The sequence below is a fragment of the Amblyomma americanum genome, chromosome 8, assembly GCF_052857255.1.
Source record: "Amblyomma americanum isolate KBUSLIRL-KWMA chromosome 8, ASM5285725v1, whole genome shotgun sequence".
Classification (NCBI taxonomy): Eukaryota; Metazoa; Arthropoda; class Arachnida; order Ixodida; family Ixodidae; genus Amblyomma; species Amblyomma americanum.
Window position 1 is genome coordinate 6,931,402 of NC_135504.1, and position 12,228 is coordinate 6,943,629.

The 12,228-nt window shown below is 45.9% G+C and overlaps 1 protein-coding gene across 2 annotated transcripts in view; it reads right to left on the bottom strand.

Annotated features, from left to right (window-relative positions):
• Window positions 1–12,228, bottom strand: part of LOC144100015 (uncharacterized) — a 33,465-nt gene that overhangs the window by 17,080 nt on the left and 4,157 nt on the right. For both annotated transcript variants that reach the window (XM_077633065.1, XM_077633066.1), the window contains exons 3-5: window positions 9,825–10,026; window positions 7,009–7,162; window positions 6,808–6,905 (exon numbers count right to left, since the gene is read on the bottom strand). In XM_077633065.1, the coding sequence (XP_077489191.1) occupies window positions 6,808–6,905; window positions 7,009–7,162; window positions 9,825–10,026 (454 nt within the window). The remainder of the gene's footprint in view (window positions 1–6,807; window positions 6,906–7,008; window positions 7,163–9,824; window positions 10,027–12,228) is intronic.

A 12,228-nucleotide genomic window follows, 5' to 3' on the forward strand; every position in this document is an offset into this window, starting at 1 on the left:
TGGTAAAGGAAGCTTCGTGGTTCTCAAACCATGTTTTGGCCGAGTCCTGCAGCGCAAAGTACACGTTGCGCAGCTTGCGCTCGCCGTCCCACTCATTGAAACCCGCCCCTCGGTCAAAGCTGGCCAACCAGTCTTCGACGTCCTCAAACCTCTCACCGTGGAATGATGAGGGCGACCGAGGCGTGTGAAGGACGAACGGCGGGGCATTCCCGGAATGCTGACTTGTCTGGCTAGCCGTAGCGGACGTCATGGCCCTTGCTGGTCTTGCGAGTTGGCCGAAATCTGGCTGTAGGCCTCGCAGGCGGCAGCTCGCCTTGTGGACTGGTGTTGTAGCCACGCGTTGAGAACTGACGTCAAGAGTGTCCTCGAGGTCAAAGTACATGGACCGTAACCCAGCACCTCCACCAAATATGTCACCGACAAACGGGCGAAGCACTCAAACCAGGTTTAATTAGACGTGCTGGGAGTGCAAGACAGCAGGGAGCTCAAGAGAAAGAGACGAATCCCCTAGCCCCTCGAGTGCGCAAGGCATGGCAAGTCCTATCTAAAACAGTTCGGTCGCGGTATGGCGCCACTGGATTGCTTGGTACTGTGGCAATATTACCGGAGGGTAATGGCCAATGTAAAGTGCTACTATCCGGTGTGTTTGCAATGGTTACCTATGCAAAGGTAGTCTAGGAGTGTCTACGAGTTGTTTGTTTCTCTTCGTTCTCCGGCTATGTGTTGTTTACTGTGTACATATTCACCTTCATAGTATAGAGACATGCTTAAAGTTTGTGTCTGATATTTTGTACTGTTTTATATTTTCCATTTTGTCACATGTATATGCTTTGACCCTCTGTGTATAAGCTTTGACTTGTTCCCTCTGTGCGCATTTCCATGTGCCTCCATGTGTCACTGTGTAAAGTGCATCCGGTGACTACGGCGGCGTCTGACTTGACAGTTTATCACGTGAGCATTAGTGTTGGTGCATCAACGGCGTTTTTCTGCTCCCCACGTGAACATTCGTGGTATGTGCACCGACGGCAGTTTTTTTCTGCGAAAAAGACTTTTTCGAGAGGGAGGGGCATATATGAGGTGCACAAAAGATCCTCGGAGGATTTGTGAATGCGGTGCGTCGACAGTGGTGCGTCGGACAGCGGAGCGCAGCGCGTGCCAACCCAGCGTTGCGCCTGTGCAAATGCGAAGGGTGTGTGCGAGGCGGCGGCGACAATGAGCATGGCGAACACAAGGAGCGGAGAGCTCACGTGTCAAGAAACGAGGTGTTAAGGAAGACAGCGTGGCGCGCGGCGGATTTCGGGTCAGGCAAGCGTGGAGGGGGCAGCCGTCGGAAGTTGGGTCCGTGCTGCCGTGACCACCCTTCGATCAGCGACGCAAGCCTACTGCTGTCCTTGCAAGCGTGGAGGTGGCAGCCGTCGGACGTTGGGTCCGTGCTGCCATGACCACCCTTCGATCAGCGACGCAAGCCTACTGCGGTCTTTGCAAGCGTGAAGGTGGCAGCCGTCGGACGTTGGGTCCGTGCTGCCGTGACCACCCTTCGATCAGCGACGCAAGCCTACTGCGGTCCTTGCAAGCGTGGAAGTGGCAGCCGATGGACTGAGGGTCCGTGCTGCCATAAGGCACCCTTGGATAGCCTGCTTTAAGCCTCCGCCGTTTAGTGACGTCGTCGACGGGACCTGGATACGCTTGTGCCTTCTGCTGCTGCCAAGCTCTTCAGGTTCTTGGCGAGAGACCACAGGCGTCTCCCTGTGTTCCTCTCCGCTGCTAATACCGCCTGGGACCAGATTACGTAACTGTCAACAAACAAAGGTCAAAAACTTGTCAAAAAGCTGTCAATTAGCCTCGCTCCTATTGGTCGGCCATGGCCGGCGGCCATTTTGCTCTTTTGCGTTATGGGTGGCTGCAGGTCACGTCATGGATGTGGCAGAAGTAGTGACGTTGCACATCTAATTATGCAGGCGCTAATTGACAGTCTTTTGTGACAGTATCGAGGCGGTCAATTTGACCGTTGCGTTTTTGACAGAAAATGGTAGCGGTGTACGTGGCGATACGACTGAGCCGGCTGCTCCAGCGCGAGCAACGGCGAAAGAGGGCGCACACAGACGCGTTTGACTTGCCGGACGAGCTGTTTCGACGCCTTTTTCGACTGGAGAAGCAGACAATGGAGTGGCTGTGCGACGAAGTCGCCGGAGAACTGCGGTGCGGCGGGAGGTGCTATGTGCATTGCGGTTCTTTACTACCGGGGGCTTTCAAGCTGCCGTTGGCAATGAGGCGTACGTGTGCACCGCACAACCGACGGCGAGCAAAGGCGTACAGCGGGTGCTGGAGACAATTTGTAAAGTTAGTGTGCAGAAGGGGTGGGTGCGGTCGTCAACTATGTGACACACAGCTATAAATAAGCTATGCTTATGCTGGCAAAGCACTATACTTTTTCCAGCATATCGCACTTCGTGGTCGTCTTCTGTTTCTCAAGGGGAAAGAAACAAACAACCACTCGTCACATACTGCAACACCTCAACTTTTGGTATTTTTGTCATCGACCGAAAGAGCCGAAGAACACAGACTTCAACAAGTTGTCTTCGTCGATTTCGTTCCGTGCGCTCCTTGCAAGTTCGTTCCGCAGGCACGTAGCCTTCCCTGCATTCGTTTACAATTTTCTTCGAACTTAGGTGAACCGCACAGTAGCTTGATTTCCGGCGCCGCGTAAAAAAAAAAAACAATAACACGGCTTAGAATCGGGTGCTTTCGTGCAAAGCGGCTTGACGTTTTACCGCTGTGAGCGCTTCCACGTGGCATCAAAAGTTACACACCAGCAAATTGAACAGCACAATATCAAACGCTTTTTGTTTCGTTACATATTTTCGAAATTTAAACCAATGTTATGGCAAAATAAAATATTAGTTATTTTGATAGCTGCGTATTTCTTGTCTTTATACAACAATTTAGCAGACGGCCCCTCGCCATGCAAATAAGTGCTCTCGGGGCGCCGCCCTGCTGTAATTGGCTGATTCCTTGTTGCATCAAGCGGTGACGTCATATTGTTTCGTAATTTTGACGTCACTGTCAATAACTTTTGATAGAATTTGTGACAGTTGCGTAATACGGCCCCTGGCTCCCTTGCGTCGCTTGCTTCGGCGCAGTACCAGCGAGGCGTCGCACTACAACCAGCTGCGTCCGCCCTGTCTGCAAGGTATCCTTGCTTTACCTGGGATGCTCAGTACCTGGTGAACTTTTTTATTTTATTCTGCGGTGTTGCACGCGTGTTGAGTGTGTTTTTCTTGTTGTCGTGTGCGCTTCTTATTCGCCCCTTTTCCTTTAAATTATAAATACCGCTTCGTTTCGTTCAGTTTGATCTCTTTGTTCTCTTATTTTGTTCTAACCTGCGCGCGAGAGCGTTCCCCTCCGGAAAGTCGGGGACGGGCTACCAATTCGCGACACCCTGGCTACGTTTGTGGTCGAGCGACTGCTGGTCTCCACGGCAGGCCAACACATCTGGCGTTAGGCTGAACGCATCAGAGTGCCACACCGGCGTTTTATGCACAACCCAGTTTGACGCCCTACGAATGCGCAGACGCTTTCCCGCCCCGCTCGGTCAGGGTGTGTGACGTCACGGAGGGAGTAGACAGCACACCTGGGATGCCCCCTTTCCGCCTCTCCGCAACGCGGTGAAGAGGCGCACATATGCCGCTTTCCACGCAGGCGTCGCATCAACCACACCTACAGTTCCGCTGAACGCATCAAAACGCAGCGGCGGCGTTTTATGCAAAGCCCACTTTCATAACCTGCGCATGTGATGCCGTAGACACTTTCACGCTTGACCGAAGGTCAAGGTCAAGGGTCGAAGTTGAGATAGTTGGTGTAACAGCCGCTGGTGCCACTGCTGTAGCTGACGTCCTGTGTCGAACCTGACTACCACTAGCTACGCTCATGATTTGACTTCTAGCTACATACAAGGTCAAACTTGCGGCCCCGCTGACCTATAGCTACATACAAGGTCAAGCTTGCGGCCACGCTTACCTCTAGCTACATAGAAGGTTAAACTTGCGGCCACGTTGACCTCGAGCTACATTCAAGGTCGAACTTGCGGCCCCGCTCACGACTCGAAAAGCTGGCGTACTCAAGCTTTTCGCCTCAACAACGCCCGAAGTTTACCCCTATGACAGTGCGAATAGCACTGATAGATGTCTGTCGGAAGGATGACTCAAACTAATTAGGCAAGTAATACCAGAATAGCGTTTCAGAGGTTGTGCAGTGGTGGCGGTACCAACGATACGCAGAGCCGATCGGACTTTAACGCCATTTAATTTTTATTTTGGTTTTGTTCATTATTTACAACAAAACAATTACCACCGCCACTCCAACTGCTTCATCGTCGTACCTACTTGACCCACCTCTGGACTTTGGTTATTGCGCGCAATATGACGTCTGCGACACTCTGCCCCTTACTTCTTGCGCTCTGCGCTGCTTTGTGTACTCTCAATTCAATTTATTTCGCATTTTTTACACGAGTACAAAAATGCGATGGCAAGCAACAAAAAGCTGCTGATTAGCAGCTTGACGAAGGTTGCTGCCCTTATATTTGACAGGTTGAAGGGCGCTAACATACAGCTTCTCATTAAACAATTAAAGGTGTCTAGTTTAAAAGCAGAGATCACTTATACATATGTCAAGTCATCTTTATTTCAACATCACAAGGATGCTAGGGGCGCAGCCAAAAAGCCTATTAACGGCTTGACGAGGGGCTGCGCCCCTTACAAAAACTTGGTAACTTCGGCGTATGAGTTGACTATGCAATGAAATATAATTTTAACAGAAACAACAGGGCGAAATGGCACTTTCATATAATGTTTAACTAAATACTGTAGAAAAGGTGACATACGATTGCGGCAAGGAAGAAAAAACATACACGCAGTGTGGAAAACATATTTACAGAAATGCACACTTTCAGTGAGGTAATAAAAATAATAACGTTATCTGCACACTGTAACTATTGAATTGTGTTTAGAAGAAGAGGCAAGGTGTAACTAATGCTCTGCCGTCCGTAATTTGTTCGGGTTTCTGGAATGACGAAATGATTTTTTGTACGAGTGCTGTAATTGTGAGACTTGCGTTCAAGTCTGTAGATTTCCTTGAAGAAGATAGCTGTGTTTATGGCTGTAGTCCTGTAGCGCCTTAATAAAGTTTGTTCATATTGCTGCGGGATAGGAATTATATTCAATTTACAAAAAATCGCTTCTGTTGGTGCGTCTCGAGAAACGTTGACGATGATTCTAAGGGCTCGTTTTTGTAATCTATGAAGCTTGCTAACATACGAAAAGGTGGTGGTCCCCCAACAGACCCCCAGACATTCTCATTGGACACAATCAAGTTCACATATTACAAGCAATAAGACAACAAATAACACTGTTGGACATACATTGGTGCATATTTTACACACTGCAAGGCTACTCCTTTGACCCCCCCCTTTATTTCTCCGCACTCGTCCACGTCAATCACCGCCATTGATGGGCGAAATTGACGACAGGAGTGCCGCTGCAATACAGGGAGTGAATGTTGATGTCTCCAATGCAATTTTAAAATGCTTCTCTGTTGACTCCCAAAGCTAATCGTAGTAGCGAAAGCCGTTTAAGACAAATGTTCTTTTAATGAGTCCGGGTTGGATGGGTATAGGATTTTCTATTTAGGATTTCGAGCCTCGTTGCTGAGCAGTGTGCGAACATGGTCAATTTACAGTTTGCGGAGCTTTCAGAGGTCGTGCGCACGAAATTTCGGGAAGCTCAAAACGCAGAAGTCAAAACAACTGGCAGGCTGCAACGAGGGTCTCTCCGACCATGATCGGCATCCTAGCATGACGAGACTTGCAGCATGGGTCTTCTATTCTTTAATACTCTCAGTATATGTTAGATTCGAAGACGTGACTGAATACCTTCTGCTGAGCTTTGGCTTCTACGTTGTTAAAAATCCTGCGCGGAAAAAGTAATGAAAAATACGAAGTAACAAAGAATTAGGCCCCTCCTTGCTCCATTGTGTGCTCGCTTGTGCTGATTGAACTGTTATAGGTGCCAATTAGTTCTTATATTTTTCTAGGGTCTTTTGAAACAGATATGACTGTCATTGTTTTTCTGACCACTACTATAACATGTGCTTGTACTCACCCTAACCAGTGTTGAGAGCTCCCAAGGAAAATAAGATGACATTATCACGCTCTATAGGTAAGATCGCACATTTTAAAAGAAGGTGATAAAGAAATCTTTATGGAGCCAGACTTCTTCCATGCTTGCCGCGCCTGCAGTTTTGTTGTCCCAAATGTTGAACAAACTTCAAGTTACTGGTTCTCAGAAGAATATCCGTCAAGTACGATTCCATTCCTGCCTAGTTGCTATGGTCATTAGAGCCATAATTGGGGCCGCAGCTTTGAAAACAAGCCGGAAAAGCGTTCTTGCTCAAATTCTTCTGGCAGCGTTTCAGCATGACGTTCCTCGAACTGCACACCGATAATTGTGTGCGGATAATATCGGTAGCTACGGTATTCAGTGATTTCCTGCAGAGCGAAAAGGTTGACTCTCACTCAAAATGTTCTGGCACTGATCCTAACCAGCTTCCAAGCTCCCCAAATAACGAAAATGATGGTCAACTACTTCCATGCTTGCCACGCCTGAAGTTTCGTCGCTTCAGTGGTTGGACAAAAATCCCGTTGCTGGTTCCGAGAAGAGTATCAGTCAAGTAAGATTCCACTTCTGCTCAGGTGCTGAGGTCATTGCAGCCAGAATTTTGAAAAGTGAAAACAGACAGAAAACCCGTTCTTACTCAAGTTCTTCTGGCAGCGTTTCAGCGTTACTGTCTTCGAACTGGACGCCAATAAATGTGTGCGGATATGTTTTATAGGTACGGAATTCAGCGATTTCCTGCAGAGGGAAAAAAGGTGAGCGTCATGTCGGCATCAGACACACAAAAAAAAATGTTGCAATGAGAATATAATCGCGCTATAAGCACTTTCTTAAGCCGCACCTTAAGAATCTTCAGACACTGAGTAAGTGTGTGTTTCGTGCTGTAGGCGCCGTACAAGTTCAAAAGGCCGAAGTGCAAGAATCCTCTGTCGATGAGATTGTCGATACCCTGTCTAAGGGCTCCGGTGATGGCATCGAGAAAGAGCTTGCCGTTCCTGTAGAAATAATGAAAAGAAAAGCGGAAATACGCAATATTCTGGGATGAGCGTAGGAAGAACAACTGTATGTTTGTAGTCATTGGACGCCGGAGAAAGGCCGTGCATTACATTTTACCGGAGCGGCTTGCAACTAGTTACGAGCAGAAAACGGCAACACTAATGACATACATTTCGAATTCTGTAATTCTGTCTTTAAACGCGTGGCTTACATTTTTCATTCCGGAATTCAATCAAGGGTCGGGAGACTTCCTTAAACTTTCAATAGACGAATGTCGGGTGAACTGAAGGTTGATTGTCATTATCAACACCATCAGCCTTACTATGCCCATTGCACGGCAGAGGCCTCTGCAAAGTCTCCAATTAACATTGTTCTTTGCCAGCTGCGACCACAGTATCCCCGCGATCTTCCCAATCTCATACGCCCAACTAACGTTCTGCTGCCCCCTGCTACGCTTGCCTTCTCTTGGAATATACTCCGTTAAGGACCAGCGGTTATCTTGCCTTCGCAGTACATGCCCTGCCCAAGCCCATTTCTTCCTCTTGGTTTTTACTAGGATACCATTATCCCGCGTTTGTTCCCTAACCCACTCGGCCCACTTCTGGTCTCTTGATGTTACACCTATCATTTTCCTTTTCCTTTCCATAGCTTGCTGCCAAGTCTAACTAAAGTTGAACTCTACAAAAGCTGAACTCTGCCCTATAGGTGAGTACCGGTAACACACAGCTGTTGTGTACTTTTCAGTGATATTTGTAAACTGCCGTTCAGGATAACCGCTTACTACGTACCCTAAGTAGACGTATTGCCTTAGTAACAGCACCTCACTACCAATTGTGAACTGCTGTTTCTGGCTAGCTTTACACTTTCTCATATACATGGATTTTAACATTTTAAGAATTTCAGTTGCACCTTTGGTAGGCATACAATGAATGAAAACAGGTATTAAATGTTCTTTCATGACTTTCTTTTTGACAAACGTTTTCAACCTGAATTCCCAGTACTGCCACCATTTTCTAGACTGTAGAATCTACCAAGTATACTTGAATATGCTTTCCCCGGTAGGTTCAAATGCAAAACCGGCATGACTGATGATATTGGCAATATATCAGTTGCGATGTCTTACCAACCAATTTTATAGTCGGAATTTTTCTATTTAAATGCCTCGACCTGGATTAAATGGTTTTCGTTTACTCTGCCGCTCCTCACCGTACACCAGCAAGTAATTTAGTTTGCTAAAGTGTCAGTTGTCACGAAATAATGATAGGGGTTATCTGGACGGATACCCATATGCGACGTAGTGACAACATTTAGCATAGGTTATGAAGAAAAAGAAGGGCGAGTAACAGTGCTGGCAGCAGTACAGGTTGTGCATATCCGGGTTGTTCACCCTTTGCTACTTACCAGCCTGTATTATTAGTTTACCTTCTTACGAGCCTGTGCACGCATGCGTTATACCACAGGAAAACAAACTATGCGGGCCCCAAGCTGTATTAAATATACCTATTTTTGCTACTAGTATTAATGCAATGAGCCCATTATCTATGGGGCCCTTGATGTCGCCTATTCTTTCCTTGTCAAGCAATATATTAGCAGCATTATTTAATCACACTTACACAGGAAGGAAAAAGGTAATATGAAAGAACAAGTTCTTCGAACGCTATGCTTATCACGGCAGTCATTCTGATGACTGCATATAAAATCACTTGGGTCTGCTTTTCCTCTTTTCTGCGAGCCTCTGCAACATCCTTTACGCAGCGCAAATAGCCTTCCCTCTTTCAGACCGACTGAACCCGACCAATAGTGCTGGGAACCTCCATACGAAAGGCAGTGATAAAGACAATGAGCAAGTTAAAGGAATACGAGCAGTACTTTTGCGGAGTATTATAAAGGCGTCATTAGAGTTTACTTTCGAGGGCCAAGGTGGTTTTACGGGCTGATTTCATCATTTATTTGTTCCCTGGCTGCTTTATGTATGCAGGCCTGGGTTTCCAAATATTTGGATGTGTCAACAGGCTGGTTTTTCTTGGTTGCGGAAAATGCTTTCTAACACAGCCATTTGTAGTCATTCAAATATGGAAGGTACAAGATTACAAACAGTTTACGTGGCATACAAGCGGGCAGAGAAATCAAACGGTGCATCTGTTTGGTCATTTAGGTGTCATAATATTAGCCGATATGCGAGCGATTTGATAGAAACATTCGTTTTTATCTCAGGCGGGCAAAAACGTTTAGACCACTATGACACAAGGCATGGTCCACACCGCGCTGGTAGTCATTGGCGAGGGAGACCAAAATGTATGGTACTTTAAAGCAGATGAGGGTTGCGCATCTTGTGTCGAGTGGTGGTTTTTCGTTATTTTTTTATAAAATGTTGCAGGCGTAGGTAGCATTAAGCAGCAGAGGGAAATAATTTCCCGCAGGAAGAAAATATCTTCGAATCTAAGGTCAGAAGAGCGCAAGAAGAACAATAGATCAATCAGCAATACAATCACCAATCGACACATCTCTCACGATATTCAACCAGCACAGCAGGGTATGCTTTAAATAGCTCTATATTTAGACGTTCTTATCAATTAAGCCAAGTCTATTGAAAAATAGCCCATCGCCGTCAGTTGTAAGAAAGCAACTCGTATTTTTTTTTAGTGTTTAGTGAGCACTTACACTATTGAAAACGAGGCACCAATTTGGGTGATGTGCATTGACAAGCAGAGAGTGAGGAAGTAGTCCAAGCCGGTGTCGTTCCAACTGAGCGGGCTGTTCTTCAGGTAGAACGACTCGTAGAAGATGAAATCGCACAGTCTGTGTTCCGGTAAGATGCTGTTGATCCCAAATTTCACGCTGACCGTGCACACCAAAGTTCCACCTGCAAAGAGTGTATCTAGTGTTGGAGACAAGTCCAACTTTCTGAGACAAAATATTTGAAAATTGAGAAATTGTAAGATACTCTTATGTAAAAATCGAAGGTAATGGACCATTATTCTGATATGCGGCAGCTACCTATCTTTTAAAGTGCTTCCATCGATCGCATAGGACAGTTTAAGACTGACATTGAAGACGAATGGGGAACGCTTTTGATGATAGCACAAACGCTAATAAAAATTGCACAAGAGCTAATAGAAAAAAATGCAAGACTGCCCTCGGTAGATCTGCGGATATATTCATCGTTGTAGTGAAATATTGCATTACATGGAAAAATTGCGTTCATAAACGGTTTGCCGCTCAATAGTGCTTTTGTTCAGAATTTTTGGGTATGCTGAATCCTGAGATTGTTGGGTAAACGTTTATATTAACTTGGCGCTCAGGAGCCTCACAATATTACTGTTTTCATGCTGAAGCCAGAAAACACCGGGAGGTCCGATTTTAATGCCTTCGGACCTGTGTGGGGGCAAGCGCGCTTTCATACCCATCAGTTCTGTACAAATCCATTTTTTACTAGGAATAAATTTATGAACGCAATTTTTTATTATTTAAAAATGTCACTATAACAATCAATATATCTGCACATAACTCATCGTTAGGCTTAACTTTATGCAAATGACATTTTTGCTATCGTCAAAAGCGTGTCGTATTGGCAGTCCTAAACGGTCGTTGCGAGCGATGGAAAAATTAAAAAAATTTTGGGTACACATTTGAGGAAAGGAGCATTACCTTCAATATTTCAGCTCACGATTTTTCGCAATATTCAAAATTTTTGCCCAAGAATGTTGGACACTGGAACGTCTGCACAGAATTTTCTTTATTTAACTGGCGACCTGATCGTCTCACAATGGAATCCTTTTCGGCGCGGTAGTTCTTCCTCGTTGGCAGACCTACGCCTCGGTGCATCTTCTGTCATAATGCGACCTGAAAGTTCCTCTCATTTACCGCCTCAGAAAAATAAAACTTAGTTCATCTGCTTTCCGTTTGGTGTCACTAGTTATGCACTGAAAGAAAGTGCGGAGCAAACACGAAGGCTACTGAAAAAGGGGGAGTGAGAAATAGTAGCAAGAAAGAGATGGATTTGCCCGAACCGGCTGACCTGATTCCGCATGGCTCAGACTCCCCTCGGCCGCAGAGGGATTCAGTAGTAGCTGAACAGGAGCTTTCGTATACAGACCAGTACGATTGCTATGTGTTGCGCCTCTCGTACATTGTCATTGCACACGATAGCTTCCTTCACGGCTTTCATACGATTCGAGCAACTATTCAGTAGTAATATCGCAGGAGGAATATAGAAGGGGTGCCAAGGCTGTTCCCTTTTTCATTATCAGGGAGGTTCACCAGACAGTTATCACGTTGGCAGGCTCTGGCTTTTCTTATTAAGATAGGCTTGCTTCCATAGGAGAGAGTCGAAGAAGCACATGTATAGAGTCACGAACGAGTGACCAACGCCCGAGACACGACAACGGCACTCCGGCGCACTGAAAGCAGCACGACGCGATTGAGAAAGATCGTTTCCTGCCTCCGCCCCCCCCCCCCCCCCCCCCTCCGCCCTACCGTTCTGCAAACAGGAGAACGGGCTCCAGCGGCGGGTTTGCGAATCGTGGCGCAGAGTGCGCAGTGAGACTTCGCCACTGTGGTGACGTTGCATGTTGTAAACTATCTTACCCCCCCCCCCCCCCCCCCGCCCCAATCCCCGTGCCAGAGAAATAATCCAATCTTTGAAGATTAAGAGGCTGTGTAATTCATGCGTGTACACGCACCCCGTGAGTGAACTCCATTGCTTCACAAGTAACTCTTTCTTCTAGGAAAAGCGTAATTAATTTTCGTGCTCATTTCCTGTGCATTTTTTTAATCTTTGCGCGCCCTCTCGAATTCCGTTGGCGTGACCTTAATGTATACATAATGTACCCAATATAAACCTTCTGTTGTTATTCAGTGTACTGATCGTCTGTATTTTTTTTTCGTGCTGATGTGTGTGACTCGCCAGGAAAACTTGCCATTTTTTTCTAATAATAATAATAATAATAATAATAATAATAATAATAATAATAATAATAATAATAATAATAATAATAATAATAATAATAATAATAATAATAATAATAATAATAATTATTATTATTATTATTATTATTATTATTAT